This window comes from Abramis brama (assembly GCF_963993115.1).
Source record: "Abramis brama genome assembly, chromosome: 13".
NCBI classification, from domain to species: Eukaryota; Metazoa; Chordata; class Actinopteri; order Cypriniformes; family Leuciscidae; genus Abramis; species Abramis brama.
In genome coordinates, this window is record NC_139975.1 from 17,950,236 (window position 1) to 17,964,614 (window position 14,379).

General features: G+C 37.7%; 2 protein-coding genes across 4 annotated transcripts in view; one reads left to right on the forward strand and one right to left on the reverse strand.

Annotated features, from left to right (window-relative positions):
* slc24a6a (solute carrier family 24 member 6a) overlaps positions 1-14,379 on the forward strand; it is a 29,092-nt gene that overhangs the window by 1,130 nt on the left and 13,583 nt on the right. The gene's annotated exons all lie outside the window — the stretch shown is intronic.
* On the reverse strand, positions 100-12,195 carry LOC311094576 (uncharacterized protein). 2 transcript variants are annotated; one of them, XM_084132626.1, is made up of 10 exons: positions 8,263-9,968; positions 8,076-8,156; positions 7,848-7,959; positions 7,612-7,737; positions 7,385-7,468; positions 6,972-7,064; positions 6,453-6,688; positions 6,079-6,238; positions 409-515; positions 100-319 (listed from the first exon to the last, which is right to left on the reverse strand). In XM_084132626.1, exons 1-10 carry the CDS (start codon positions 8,269-8,271, stop codon positions 269-271), a joined length of 1,059 nt encoding a protein of 352 aa, XP_083988752.1. In that variant the 5' UTR covers positions 8,272-9,968; the 3' UTR covers positions 100-268. The 2 variants fall into 2 exon arrangements, with proteins under 2 accessions (XP_083988752.1, XP_083988751.1); XM_084132625.1 differs by lacking the exons at positions 100-319; positions 409-515; positions 6,079-6,238; ... (3 more) ...; positions 7,612-7,737; positions 7,848-7,959 and adding an exon at positions 10,372-12,195 and having other exon boundaries at positions 8,102-8,156; positions 8,263-10,295.

The window sequence follows — 14,379 nt, forward strand, 5'->3', positions numbered from 1 at the left end:
AAAAACAGATTATAAATAAATTATATATTATATAAATGATATATATATATATATATATATATATATATATTTATAAATTAATATTAATGTTGTCATGCATAGGAAGCGTATAGAAAATAAATCAAACACAGTAAATAAATAAAGTTTTTCCAAATATTAGGAAATAGTAACAACAAGAACAAAGACATTAACCTTTAATTTATTTATATTAAATATATACTGTGTGTGTGTGTGTGTGTGTGTGTGTGTGTGTGTGCGCGCGCGCGTCTCAGTCACTGTCTCCATCCTCAGGAGGTGCCCGAAGTTCTTCTTCCGCTGCCTGAAAAAACAAAACATTATATTTACCAATCACTTCAACGACTTTTTAATTACTTTTAAAATGAGATCTCATTGAATAAAACAACTTACAGGTGTCGCGACCACCTTGGCACGGTGAGGTGCATGTTTGAGGGTTTCCCCTATACATGTATCTATTTCCTTTTCTGTGTGTTTCGGAAATTGTTTGGCACAAGCACCTAGAAGAGAAAAAAAAGGTAACAAAATAAATGTGAAAGTCTCTAAAGACTATGCTGGAAAGTATTTACAAAAACAATAATTCATAGCTCCACCGAACAAAAATGGAAAAAAGAAGCACGTAAACATTTAAAATGGACCATTATTATGACGTTATTGTGATACATGATTACATTTTAAAATATGTAGACTAGGCTATTATAGTTATTATTATAGTTTGGATTATTTTATATTTTTATTTTATATTTTTTATAATATCCCATGAGTCCTAATAGGTGCAATTTCAACTATTTCTGAAGTGCTTTTATAAAGAACACCGCTTTCTCACATAACGCAGTGAATCAGCCCCTGCACGAGAGAATAATTGATTCTCGAGCCATCGATATCAACAGATTCAGCACCATCGCCACGGACAGCACCGGGTAACGGCGCGATGTGGAAATAAAATTGCTACATTATGAGACACAATTGCCCTGCTCCCTTCAAAATGGATAAAAATGCATATTCTGCAAGGGGGGTAAAACAATCTAAATAAATCTATGACAAGTATCACTATTGAAATAAAATGTGAAAATAAATTAAAAGTGTTGCGCCATATTACAGTAAGTTAGCCTACACATGGCATGCAACATATTACTTTTTATTTCAGCGTTGAGCATTTTAAACAATCAGACACGAATCTGATGAGCTCATGATGCAATAACCAATCATATGAGTTTAGATAAGAGTGAAGAAAAAAACCCTGCTGGTTCGCGGGAGTTTTTGCCGCGTTCACGCCACTGACGCCAGTGCCGCTCACCTCAGACAGTGACAGACAGACACAATCTGGATTTCACCGAATTCACTCGAGGAAAACTGTAAATGTAAGTAAGATATTAATTTATAATGTTTTTCATGCTACTAAAATAACGACTTGATTTTGTTTGATTCGGAAAAACGAATTAACTAATTCATAAATGGTTCTTGTGATAGCCTACAATAATTTGTATTTGTTGAAATATTGAAAATGTTTTTGTGTTTTCGTGAAATTAAATATAAGCATATATGGTGTAGCCTACAGTTAGAGTCCTGCACGTGTTCGGGTACCCGACGGGTGACCCGCAAATTTTGCTCAAACGGGTGAAAAATATCCAACTGTGTCGGATACGGGTGCGGGTCGGGTCGGACACGGGGGAAACACGGGTCTAAAACACGGATTTAAAACAATCACATGCAAACGTAAAAATATATGCATTTTTAGGAACACATCTACAAAAATATGCCTGTATTTCAAGTTGATAAAATAATTTAAAATCCACATCCGTTTATTTGTGCCCACGCGCCACGACCTCCCAGGAATCTATACGTTACCTATACTTTCACTTTTAAAAATTCATCATAACGCGCGCGCGATCTGCTTGCAGTCGTCAAGATGGATGCTGAGGAGTTGAAGAAAAGAATAGCTAGTGGAGATTGTAAAGTTGTCGACAATACGTCATCAAATATCAAGTCCAGTGTGTGGGAGAAATGTGGAGTTAAGAAAATATTGTGAACGGCTTATTTGCTGCATGCATTTTCGTGTTGGATAGCCGCAAATGTGGAACTTCATCGCAGAGGAAGCACGCAGATAACTGTGGTAACAAACCTAGCAGTTCTATCGAACAGTATTTTTCAAATTTAACACTGTTAAGTATGTGTGGTGTGCAGGGCGTGTTTGAACCCAAAATTGTCAGATGTAGGCTAGACGAAATTGCGTGGCATATAGTGTTGTAGCCGCGTCTGTTCGATTGGATAAATTTTACAAGGCTACTCAGTTTTGTGGTAACGTTAGCCATGTTCTTCATGGACAGGCGAAAAGTGATGGTCTGCCGAAAATTGATTGCATTATTTATTGCAATAAGTAGAGGCTTCAATCATTTTGTTGTAAGTAGAATACTGCATTTTATGGGTTGTTTTCGACATTTAAAGGTATTTTAACAGGTAAAAAGGGCTGGATTGGTTTGTACACATCAGGTAAAATAATGCAGAGTCATAAGGATAGCCTAATTGCAAAGAGATCATGTCTTTATTTTATATATAGCTCAGCAGTAAGTCATGTTATTATAGGCTACAGTCCGTTTTCCGTTTTACGTATTCCATTGGCAACAACAGGCTGTCACAGTGTCTGGTTTGTGTCTCGTTTTCACGGTGTCTGTTTCTGTATGTGGACGGAGTCGTTCTGTCACGGATGCACACGGGAAGCAGGAAAATCCAAGTGCAGTAATTTATTAAGAGGGCAATCCAACATCGTTGTAATCCATGCAGAGGTCAAAAATCCAGAGAAGCAATCCAAACAAGAACGGGTATAAACAGACAAGAAGTGTGGTGACACAAATTAACGACTCCGTACACATACAGAAACAGGCAGAGAATAAATACACACAGATCTAACAGGACTAACAATGAACAGCTGGGACAATGATTACGAGCAACAGCTGAGTGTAATGAACAGTGATAAGTGACAGACAGAATGCTGGGAATTGTAGTCAAAGTGAAGGACACCGTGAAAACGAGACACAAACCAGACACTGTGACACAGGCTTCTATTATTTCCTATAATAATGTAAATATCATACCTGATTAAGCTATAAACTGCAAACACTTATTTGGGCACAGTTGTTACTATTATGTAAAAAGAAACGTTAAAGTATCACACAGATACCCACGGACATAAACTGATGGTTATTTGCACGTTATGTCTGTTTGATCCAGCTTTAGACGTAAACTGGGCGCAATCAATTTTCGGCGTATAGCCTATACCATCACTTTTCGGCACGACACCTGTCTTTTCCTTGTGTTATTTGTCGTGTAACCTTGTGTTATTTGTCGTGTAAGTTGGGCAATACACATTTTTGTAATTGAGTCTATAATGTGATTGGCTAAACTGATTTTATTTCGGGTGCGGGTCGGTCGGTTCTATTTTAAGTGGGTCGGGTGCGGATTTTAATTAGTGCTGCTGTCGGAAAACGGGTCGGATGCGGTTTTAAGCACTGCGGGTACGGGCGGGTGCGGATTTACAAAATCGGACCCGTGCAGGACTCTGCCTACAGGGTCTGGCATTTCAGTTATTGGTTTATATTCCGCCTTGGGTCGTATATGACTGGCACAAAGAAAGAGAAGAAAGCAGTAAACATTTGAAATGGGCCGTTATTGAGGCATGTGCATCACAGAACAGCGCTCGATTCTTGCGCTTGAATGGTTTAAAGTAAAATCACTTTTCTATGATGTGATAAATGAGCAGTTTCTTAAAAAAACGAAATTATACTTAAGAAAACGAATTATCCGAAGGAACGGACAGTACACTCTCAGAAAATAAAGTACATAATTGTACCTTTAGGGGTACAATGGCTTGTCACTGGGGCTGTATACCCTCAAAGGTACAAACAATATTGTACCTTAACCTTTAAAAGAATTGGTACATATATGTACCTTTTAATGCTTTTTGACCCTCAAAAAGGTACATACATGTAGCCTACCTTGAGGTCCAATAATAGGCCCTAATGTAGATTGTACCATGGGGGGACAGAAATGGACTCCTACTGCAGGCACGGCGCCAGGATTTCAGTTTTGGATGGGCCAGACCAATTGTGGGTGGGCCTTAAATTAAAAACGTTTAATTAAAAACGTTATCCAATCACTGTTTAACCTAATAAAAAATACTGACTAATATACTGTTATCTGTGCGTATAATATAGATTTTAATAGCTTGATGCTCTTTAAATATTTTGTTGCATTGTAAAAAGTGTCGGTGCATAGGACGGACCTATCCGCGATCGCTCTCCATGGTTCTGACCAAAGAAGAGCGCTTTGGAATCTCCATTACGCATCATACCTGGCTTTGTCTCTTAGTGCGCTACGAAGACTCTTGAGGTATACTACCACTAAAGGTATACCATTGCTAGGCGTCTTCAGGGCTATCATCCACTCGCGAGGCAGAGGCGCTGGCGCCCTTCTAGCAACAGCGCTGGTCGCCGAGAAAGATATGACACATCATGAGATGCGCAAAAATATCTCTGGAGACATGACATGTATAAGACATGATTTTGACCACTTCATTGAGTTTTGTTTTGTAGAAAGACTCTTTTTAAAATATTTTCGTTTTGTATAAATTGTATCTTAATTTTGATCAATGTTTTATCAACCAATTAATAAATAAGAAGAAAATATATAGCAAGCTTAGCGCCGGCATGATCTTGCATTGCACGTGAACTGAAGGGCGCCGAAACTCAGCTTGTGCCTCACAGATTTTAGAAATATAGGCTATCTATTATAGAAAGCTTGAAATGTCTACTTTTAAACGAAAATATTCAAAACCAAAAGAAATAGGCTCTCTGATTATGAAATCCATATGAAATGTTCTCTCTGGCGTTCATGGCGAGTCCGCATCGTCAACTTTATCTCTGCAGCGACAAAGAAAAAAACAGTTTATTAATAAATAATTAAATGTCTCCTTGTTATTTTAGACACATTCATAATCATTACTTTTACCGGTTCTTACTGTCTTTGTGGCTAGCTTTAAGCGTGCAGTCGTGCGCTTGAGTGCGGCAATATTACGTAAACGCTCATAATCCTGTGTAGGCTATATAGTATGGAAGCTTGTTTCCGCCACAAAATAATAAAAAAAAAGATAATTGCGACTTTTTATAAAGTCAGAATTCTGAGATATAAAGTCAGAATTGCGTGATATAAAGTCGCAATTGCGAGAAAAAAAAGTCAGAATTCTGACTTTATATCTCAGAATTCTGACTTTATATCTCCGAATTCTGGCTTTATTTCACGCAATTCTGACTTTATATCTCAGAATTCTGAGAAATAAAGTCAGAATTGCGAGATGTAAACTCGCAATTGTGAGATAAAAAGTCGCAATTATCTTTTTTTTTTTTATTATTTTGTGGCGGAAACAAGCTTCCATAATATAGCCTATTTAAGTAGCATAATTAAAATAACATGCAGGGGCGATTTGTCCACGAATGGCTTAAATGAACAACTACTAGTCGACTAGAAGAAAAAAAAATTTAGTCGGAGGCAGCCCTTATTCCACATATTTTCAAACCAGGAAGCAGGCCATTCTGGGTTGAGCGAGTGACCCTGCTGAATGAGCGAGCGGAGTGGAATATTCAGAAATGCGCTCTCTGCTCACGAGCTCTGATCGGAACAAAGCCGAACCACTGTCTGCTGAATTTGCGCAGAAACATCAAAATAGACATAACCAGCTTTTTAAAATTGTTTTTAAAACTAAACATTTAGACTATTTTAGCACAAATTATGAGCTTATTGTCGATTTTTTATAGTTCTTGAAAAAATTAGAATATATAAAACGTTTTTTTTTTTTTTTTTTTTTAAGAAGAAGAAGAAGAAGAAGAAAAGTTTTGGGTGGGCCTGTTGAAAAGTGGGTGGGCCTAGGCCCGTCAGGCCCACCCATAACGCCGTGCCTGTCCTACTGTACCCCTATTTCTGACAGTGTACAGACATTTTTCTGTTTATCATTTGCTCTTTAAAAAGTTATATGATGAAGTGAGAAGAAGAGAGAAGTTTTGAAAAGCATACTTAAAACAATATGGTGGAGGGCTGTCCCAATGAAGGTCAGTTTTCCTTTTCGACCTTTCAGGCTGTAATTTGACCAGGCCTCATTGGTTGCTATTTTCCGAAGTATTCTCCTCACAGCATCTCCAATGTTGCTGCCTCCCATCAGGCTCAAAAACTGTATCTATGCAACATATAAAGATAAATATTAAAAAGCAAATGTTAGTGTTGCAATGGCACGCGGAGCAGGGTTAATCGCTGGCACACAAGCAAATGTGAGTGGTGTATGTATTTCATTCAGGTAAATTAGCCTACATGCACACAGATCTACATTTTGAACTTAAAAATGGCACTTTATGACAAAAAGGTTTGCAGACCCCTGTGCTATATCACCATACCATCCTTTTTTTTCCTTCTGGGCCCTCAAGTTTTAATATTAAAGCTTGCAGCTCCTGCACTGTTTTGCAGGGCTTCTCAATAGTCTCCTGTGGTGGTGTTGTGATGGTTGCCGGACCAGGACGATTCTGTTGAATAGCCTGGACCAGACGCTCAATAGAATTTGAAATATCTGTCGACATTCTCTCTATTGCAAGGAGCATCCGCTGCTCCGATTGCTCGATGAGATGCTGGAAATCTGAAAAATTGAGATAGGTGAGATGATGGGGGGGGGGGGGTGAGATGATTGGGGGGGGGTCAAGATAGTAGGTCAAGTCATCTTCATTTATATAGCGCTTTTAACAATGTAGATTGTTTCAAAGCAGCTTTACAGAGATAAACGTATAATTTAAGGTAACAGAGATTGAGATTAGTAGACAATAATAAAAAAAAATCAGCCATAATCTTAATTTACTGAAGATTTTAAAAAAAAAACATTTATCTTAACAGATGAATAGAAGACCAACATTAAACATACATACCATGGAAAGTATTATTAGCTGAAAGATTTGGCAGGGATGGCTCATCTTCCTCAGGTGAGTGAGCTGTGATTGTGATGTCAGTAGGTGGTTTGTCTAAGAACAGACATTGAAAGCATGGGATAAACTCATAGTTCAGGGGAGTTGAGTACTTTGACAAGGAATTGTAACTTACACAAAATGCCATGACAAGAAATACCAACCTACAACTCGCACAATATAAGACACTTCAACCAAATTCAAAACATTTTTAAAATAGGATTTTCATCAGAAATCTGTTTGTATTTCACACAAAATAGCCTCTTCGTCAGCTGGCAATGCACTTATTTTGCCTGTTCACTAATTGACACTGGACACACCACCATCAAATCAACACAACACAAGAAATGACATCAAAATTTAAATCTGTTACTTACAACTCGGAGGCTTTGGGAGGCTTGGTGGCTTTTGAGAGGATGTGGACATTTTTCTCCTTTTTTTGGAAGGAATCTCACATTCTCCTATTAATTCAGGATGAAACAGTTTATATATAGTTTAGTTTTATGCAGTAGTTATCTCTGTAATCATGCATGGCATATGGCAGGATTTTTATACATAAACAGCGGAGTAAGTAATGCATGAAAAAGCAATCACGTGTGTTTACCTTCACTCTCTGTCCAGTATTTTGATGGTACTTTTTTTTTCCGCTCTTTTAGCTCCTCTTCTTCTGTTTCCACATTTGAACTTTCTACAGCTTTTTTGGCTCGCTCTCTGGCTGTCTTATAGTTGTCTTAGGACAGAGTAAATTTGTGTTGTGTTGTTATTGTTGTTTTTGTAATCATTTTACTATGTAAAGGCAGTGTACCTCCATATGACTATATATTTATTCAGTTTTCTCACCAGTCTCGGAGAGTATTCTTATTTTGTGCCGCTTCCAGAGCTCCTTATCTGGCCTTTGGGAGGCCTTTGCCATGGCAGCAGCGTTTCTACGGGGCCAGTAGCAAATCAGAATCTAAAACATTTCAGGGAAAAGTTAATCACATCTTATTTTTTTCCGTTGTTAATTATGTGTGTGTGTGTGTGTGTGTGTGTGTGTGTGTGTATGTCTGCATGTGCATGTACCCTTACCCCATTCACCTCCTCTACCCATAATGCAGGCGCCACAGCAATTGCATTTTCTTGTTCAAAAATAACTATGTAAAATCCAACCTACATTACAAACAGAAGAACATACACTCCTTAGAAAAGAGGGCCGATAAATATGGAATCTAAGTTAAGACATTAAAGCAATGACAGAAAAATAAATAATACTAACTATATACATATTTCCATGTTTCCTTAATCAAGGTCATGAAGGAGAGAAAAGACAACTTTGCGGTCATGCCCGTCCTCAAGGATCATTGCCCTTCCTTGCAAGTTTGTCTTGTCCAGAATCTCCATCTTTGATGGACCACATACATAGGCTCCATAGATCATCGAGTCACATGGCTCGTAAAGGTACGATGTTAAGTGCGAGAAGACTCTACACAAGAGCTTTCCGGAGTTGGTCCTCTCCAGAACTTCACAGCAGGATGTTGGGCTAACAATGTAAACATTATTAGGATGTTTTAATTGTATTGGTCTCTCTTCACTTGCTTGTATAGGAATCTGTGAACGTTCTTGGAGCCGTTTTGCTGCTTGGACTAGAACATGGTTTCCTGATCTAACCATCTTCTTCAGCTGGTGCAGGTAGCTCTCAAACGCAAAGGCACTGCATTTGTCTAATGATCCGTATGTGGTGGCATCAGCAGTGAGGTGAAGCAGTGAGTGCACATTGTACACCAGGAATTCTTTCCCATATATGTGCCGGCCTTGTTCCACAAAATATGTGAGGAGCTCATGGGCATACACACTGTGGGTTTGTGTTAAATGTGGAGACACTAGTATGCACAAAGCCACACTAAAGGCCATGAAATGACTGTACAGGGTTTCTGGCAGGATTCCCCGGAGAACAACTTTGCCAGTGTAGAGCATAAACTGCCTGAATTCAGTGGCCTTCCACCTCTCCAATTCCTCCAGACTGCGTGGCTTCCTGGCAAAAATATGGGGTATGTCACTTCTCAAATTTATTAGCCTCTGATTGACCTCCCTCAGCTGAGCCGGCGATAGCCGATGCCCCGACTTGCCCCGTGACCATAGTAGGAGCATTTTTCTCATCACTCCCAGGCAGCACTGGTGCATGTAGTCAGCAGGGAAAGACTTGATCATGTCAATTTGGAGATTGCTGAAAGGGGACACGGCATTTTCATGATGATGTTCTGGCTGGTGTTGCTCTCTAAATGAGACATCATTCCTCAAAGTGAGGTCATGCACTTGTTGGTATGTGATGCGCCCTTCCCAGTTGCCTTTTTGGGTGCATTTGTCACAGCCATAGTAACCTGAGAATTGTTTGATGCACTTCAGCATGGCTTTTGCTGGTGCATCACAGGTAATGCATCTCAATTTTACACTGATTGTTGTTTCTCCCCATGCAAAGCCATTCATTACAAGCATGTTCAGTTCATCTGATATGACTTTAATGAAGTCCAGTGATTTGGGCTTGGCCTCAGTAAGGGCAATGGTCAAAGGAAATGTGCTTGCTGGTTTTAGATGTACTGTGCAGAGTACAGGCCAGAATGATTTACCAGTGCTCTTAAAGAGTGGCAGTCCATCTACATTGAGGGAAATCTCAAGCTCAGTGATGTCTCTTGCATAATTGTTGGGATACCGATTCAAGCACATGATTAATTGTTCAGTCACTCCTAATTTAATGCATTCCACACCAGACACCATTTGGCTTTCAACATGATCCGTTTTTAATAATGTTTTAGTAGTTGATGGCAGGTGTTTATGCCCTTGATCCCTGAGAATTTTGAGCAGTTTGTCTGCAGCATTGTGCTTGATATTATATTCATTGATCCACTTCTTTAACTCCTCTGCTAAATTTTCAGTGGGCATATCATTGTTGGCAGTATTCTCAAAAAACTCTCCATCCATGTCACTACTGGAATATTCAAGAGCCATATTCTCTGTGTCTTCTGCCATTGTATGTTGTAGCGATGTGACTGCATTGATGTCAGTATTAACAAACGACATTTCATCGCTGTCACTATCAGATTCTCCCGTCATTGCATTTTTTAGGCCTGGGCTCCAGATTGGCATAGTGTCCCTGGGATTGTGTGCTTCACTGTCTAGCACAGTACTAGGACCAGCTGCATTAATGTGCACATTTCTCATTTTCCTTTGCACCCTCTGCCATAGTCGTTTATATTCTCTTTTCCTAGCTTCTGCAGGCATCCAGTTGTGTGACACAGCTATGTGTTTTTTTCTCTGCAAATGGGTACACACATGTAATTTAAGTAGAAAACCTAAAGATCATTCAACCTTTTTTGCAAGACAAGCCTACCTTCTGAGATGACATCATGCTAGTCTGTCTGTAGGGCAGGGTCTGGAAAGCACAGAGAAGAGGCATAAAGTGAATGGAAATCATATATATGACGTGGGAGAATGTTATTTACACTGTTAGTGTTACTTCAAAGGATAGATGATACTAGATCCATGCCTGAATTATGACTTGCCTAAGTTGCCAGTTGTGCATTAAACTGTAATTTCTATTATAATAATTATTTATTTATTTAATTCGGTTTTATTTTATTTTGTTTGTGTGTTTTGTATACAGTGTATTTATGTATTTATTGTTTGTTCTGGTTTTGTTATGTAGGCTATAAATAAAACCAATACAAATTTAATTTCATGAACATTATTGAACATGGACATTTTATTTTCCCCAAAAAGGCTTATTTGTGCTAGGCTATTAATAGGCTAATTTTTTTCTGTTCGGCCAGAATAAGCTGTAGGTTGTGCACCTCTGGAAGCGGAGTTTCACGCAAAGTCACAAAAACTGCCGTGCACACATCCACGCGAAATGGCAGTAGCACCTCACTGCAGTAGCCTACACGAGATCCAGGGGGCAGAGTTGGATCCAGATTTAAGGTGTGGAGATTGGTAGGTTTAGGGGTGGGTTTAGGGATCAGGGGGTGGAGATGGATAGGTTTAGGTATATGTAAGGTGGGAGGAGTTGGATCTGAATCCAACTCCTCCCCCTGGATTTCGTGTTCTGCAGTGAGGGTCTCGCGCCCACACCGTGATGACGGCACCGTCGCGCTCGTGCGGAGGTGGGGGGCGCGCGCGCTCACAGCCAAGCCTGTGAGAAGGCGCGTTAATTTTCAAATAAAGTATAACTTACAATATTCATAATAATTGCATTCATAATTTATTTTAAAGTAGCTAATGTTAACATGACAGTAATAATAACCCTAAAAAAATTAATCTGAAAAGGATAGGCTACTCCTTCAGACCAAATGACGTCACGTAAACATAACGGTATTTAACGACAATTAGCCTATATAGCCTATAACAGCGTTTAACAGTGCGGGCGAGTGGTATAAAGTTAAAGAAAAAGACGGAAAAGCAGTTTGTGTGAGTAAATGTGGTACATTTACTACTGGAAAAGACAGTCCGTAAATTTTATGTCAATTTATTCAATTTATTGTGGAAACGGCCGTTTTACCATGAGAAAATTTCGCTCAAAGGCTACTGCCCTTAAAATTCCATATTATTATTATCATCATGTCTACATATTTTATGTCATTTTCTTTTGTGTTTTTAATTTAAATGAAATGGTTAATTAGAAAGACATTTAGGCCTACCTCAGAGAAACTGACAGTTGGGATGTCCAGTTGGGATGTCCACTATAGGTGAGGTGTGAGTCAAAGAGTTGGGCTGTGTGTGAGCGCGATGGTCACAGACCCCAGTTTATATATGCCCTCTGCCAGATTTAGAATTTGTGACATAGGTGTTAAACGTTTTTTATTTTATTTTTAAAAAATGTAAAGTATATTTATATAATGATATATTGCGTTATAATAATAATAACGTTATATTATGTAAGGGATAATGTGAAAAAATAATAAAGAAAATAGTCCGTTCCGTCTCTAAGAATCCTGCGTCCATAGCAACACTCTGTTTTTCATGGCAACGAGAAAAAACAGACCGCATTCTACATTAGAATTCAACCAAGCCATGTAATAAAATATAATATAAATGAAAACAAAAAAACTGGGTTCCGCTGCCGCACCCAATAATTAACTAATTAATTAATGCAACTTGGAGTATATCTTCGAATGTGTGTAGGCTTGGCCTAGCCTATATTATTATTATTTTAATTAAAACATAGGCCTACCATTATATCACCATACTTTGCGTTATATTGAAACTAAGTATTGTTTTCAAATAAATAATTGTTGTGAACATAATTTAGTATTAGTTACTAATATATAATTCGTATTATAATAATTATAATTTAGTATTATTTTTTAAAATTTATTTAAAAATGTTGAAGTGCAAATAGACCCAATAAGTCATATTTCCCGGTTGTAAAATTGTCGTGTTTTATTCGTCTTATAGATAGGCTACCTAACATTTCTCATGAAAAATCGTTATTGTAATCATGTATGAGATTGTAAACGTCTTACCTTTTTCTTCTTCTCAGATGTGCAGAACCTGACTCATCCAATTGATTTTTTCTTCGATGGTAAAATAAAATAAAATTCTTCCCCCAGAATGAAGTTCAGTCGTGGTGTGATCTTTGTGGCATATTGAGTTTATGGACAATTTGAAATCCCCATTAACTTTGTCCACTTTATCAAGCAGCTGCTTTACTGAAATTATGTATCGCTCAAGCGGTTTTATATAGGCTATATATATATATATATATATATATATATATATATATATATATATATATATATATATTAATATTTATATATATGATTTTTTTTGTTAATATATCTTCATTACCTAGATATAATTATACAACATACAAAAAGTAGTCAAAACACATCTAACAGACAAAAGTTGTTTATTTATTGATACAACATTAAAGTGCTTATTTTTTAATTAACGAAATGTCATATTCATCTTTATAGAAGATACAATACAACAATCTTCAATCTTCATATTCATAGCAGATTGTAACCTTTAAAACAGTTCTTTTTGTGGTGGTTTATTTTGCAAAAGCACAATGTTTTCTTGATATTGTGAGTTTACACAAATAAAAGCTTTGAATAATGTATTATTCGTATCTGTATGACCAGAAATGATTGTATTTTATTTTAAGTTGTTTACACTGTTGACAGGAAAAAATGCAAGTGATTGCGCGGGCGCTTCCATGGCCTGCAGTGCGCGCGCTCCCCACTCCGCACATAAAGGACAGATAATAGAAGATATATAGCCAGCACCAGCAGCAGTGGCTCACAGTTGAATGGGGCTGCAGCTCTCCCTTCTGAATACAACAGAGTCAGTCAGCCGCGGGTGTGGCAGTGCCTCACTAAAATATTCATTTTTAATATTTATATAGAAATGTATAGACATTTATATAGAAAATAATAAATGGTAAATGTGTTCACCATCCTGCAGCAATGTTGGTAAGTATTTTTAGACTATATTAAGTCGTAAAGTGCGCTTGATAAATTCAAATTGAATGCACGACTTCAGCATGTAGGCTAGGAGACAGTGTCAGAGCTCCACAAAAATCCACAATTTTCCAATGTAAATCTGTGGTGAAAAATTGAACTGCATCACTTATGCATCGCTTATTTTCATGTTGCCTTGATCTATGACATTGTATTGTTTTGTATGTCTATTTGTTAATAAGGGATTTATGGACACATCAAGGTTTTTAGATTTGTAGAGTAAAAGTCATAGTTTTTATTTTGAAGTAAAAAAAGATCAAATCCTACCCACAGAATTAGTGGCTAGCATTTTAACCAGTGTTATTATTTTTAAGTTTAATACTTATTGTATTATTATTTAGTATTTTCATGAATTGGATGTACATTTAATACATATTTGCTTTCATTAATTTGTCATATTTGTAACGTTGTTGTGTGACCATATAATAACCAGTATGGAACGTTCCCCTAAAGTCACATTGAGAACGTTATTATATGACCAACAGAGGACCATGCGAGAACGTTCTGTTAACGTCCCGAATGTCCTCTTTGTAACGTTTGCTATGTGACCATAAAATAAACAATATCGAACGTCCCCCTAAAGTAATAACGGGAACGTTATTATATGACCAACTGAGAACCGTATGGGAACGTTCTGTTAACGCCCCGAATGTCCTCTTTGTAACGTTGTTGTGTGACCATATAATAACCAGTATGGAACGTTCCCCTAAAGTCACATTGGTAACGTTATTATATGACCAACAGAGGACCATGCGAGAACGTTCTGTTAATGTCCCGAATGTCCTCTTTGTAACGTTTGCTATGTGACCATAAAATACCCCAAATAGAACGTCCCCCTAAAGTCATATAAGGAACCTTGAACTGCAGCACTTTCATAACCA

Coding starts and splice junctions, on each gene's coding strand:
- LOC311094576 (XM_084132625.1), bottom strand. CDS start 10,455: ATGATTTCCATTCACTTTATGCCTCTTCTCTGTGCTTTCCAGACCCTG. Junction 10,296..10,371: donor GCATGATGTCATCTCAGAAG/GTAGGCTTGTCT, acceptor ACCCATTTGCAG/AGAAAAAAACACATAGCTGT.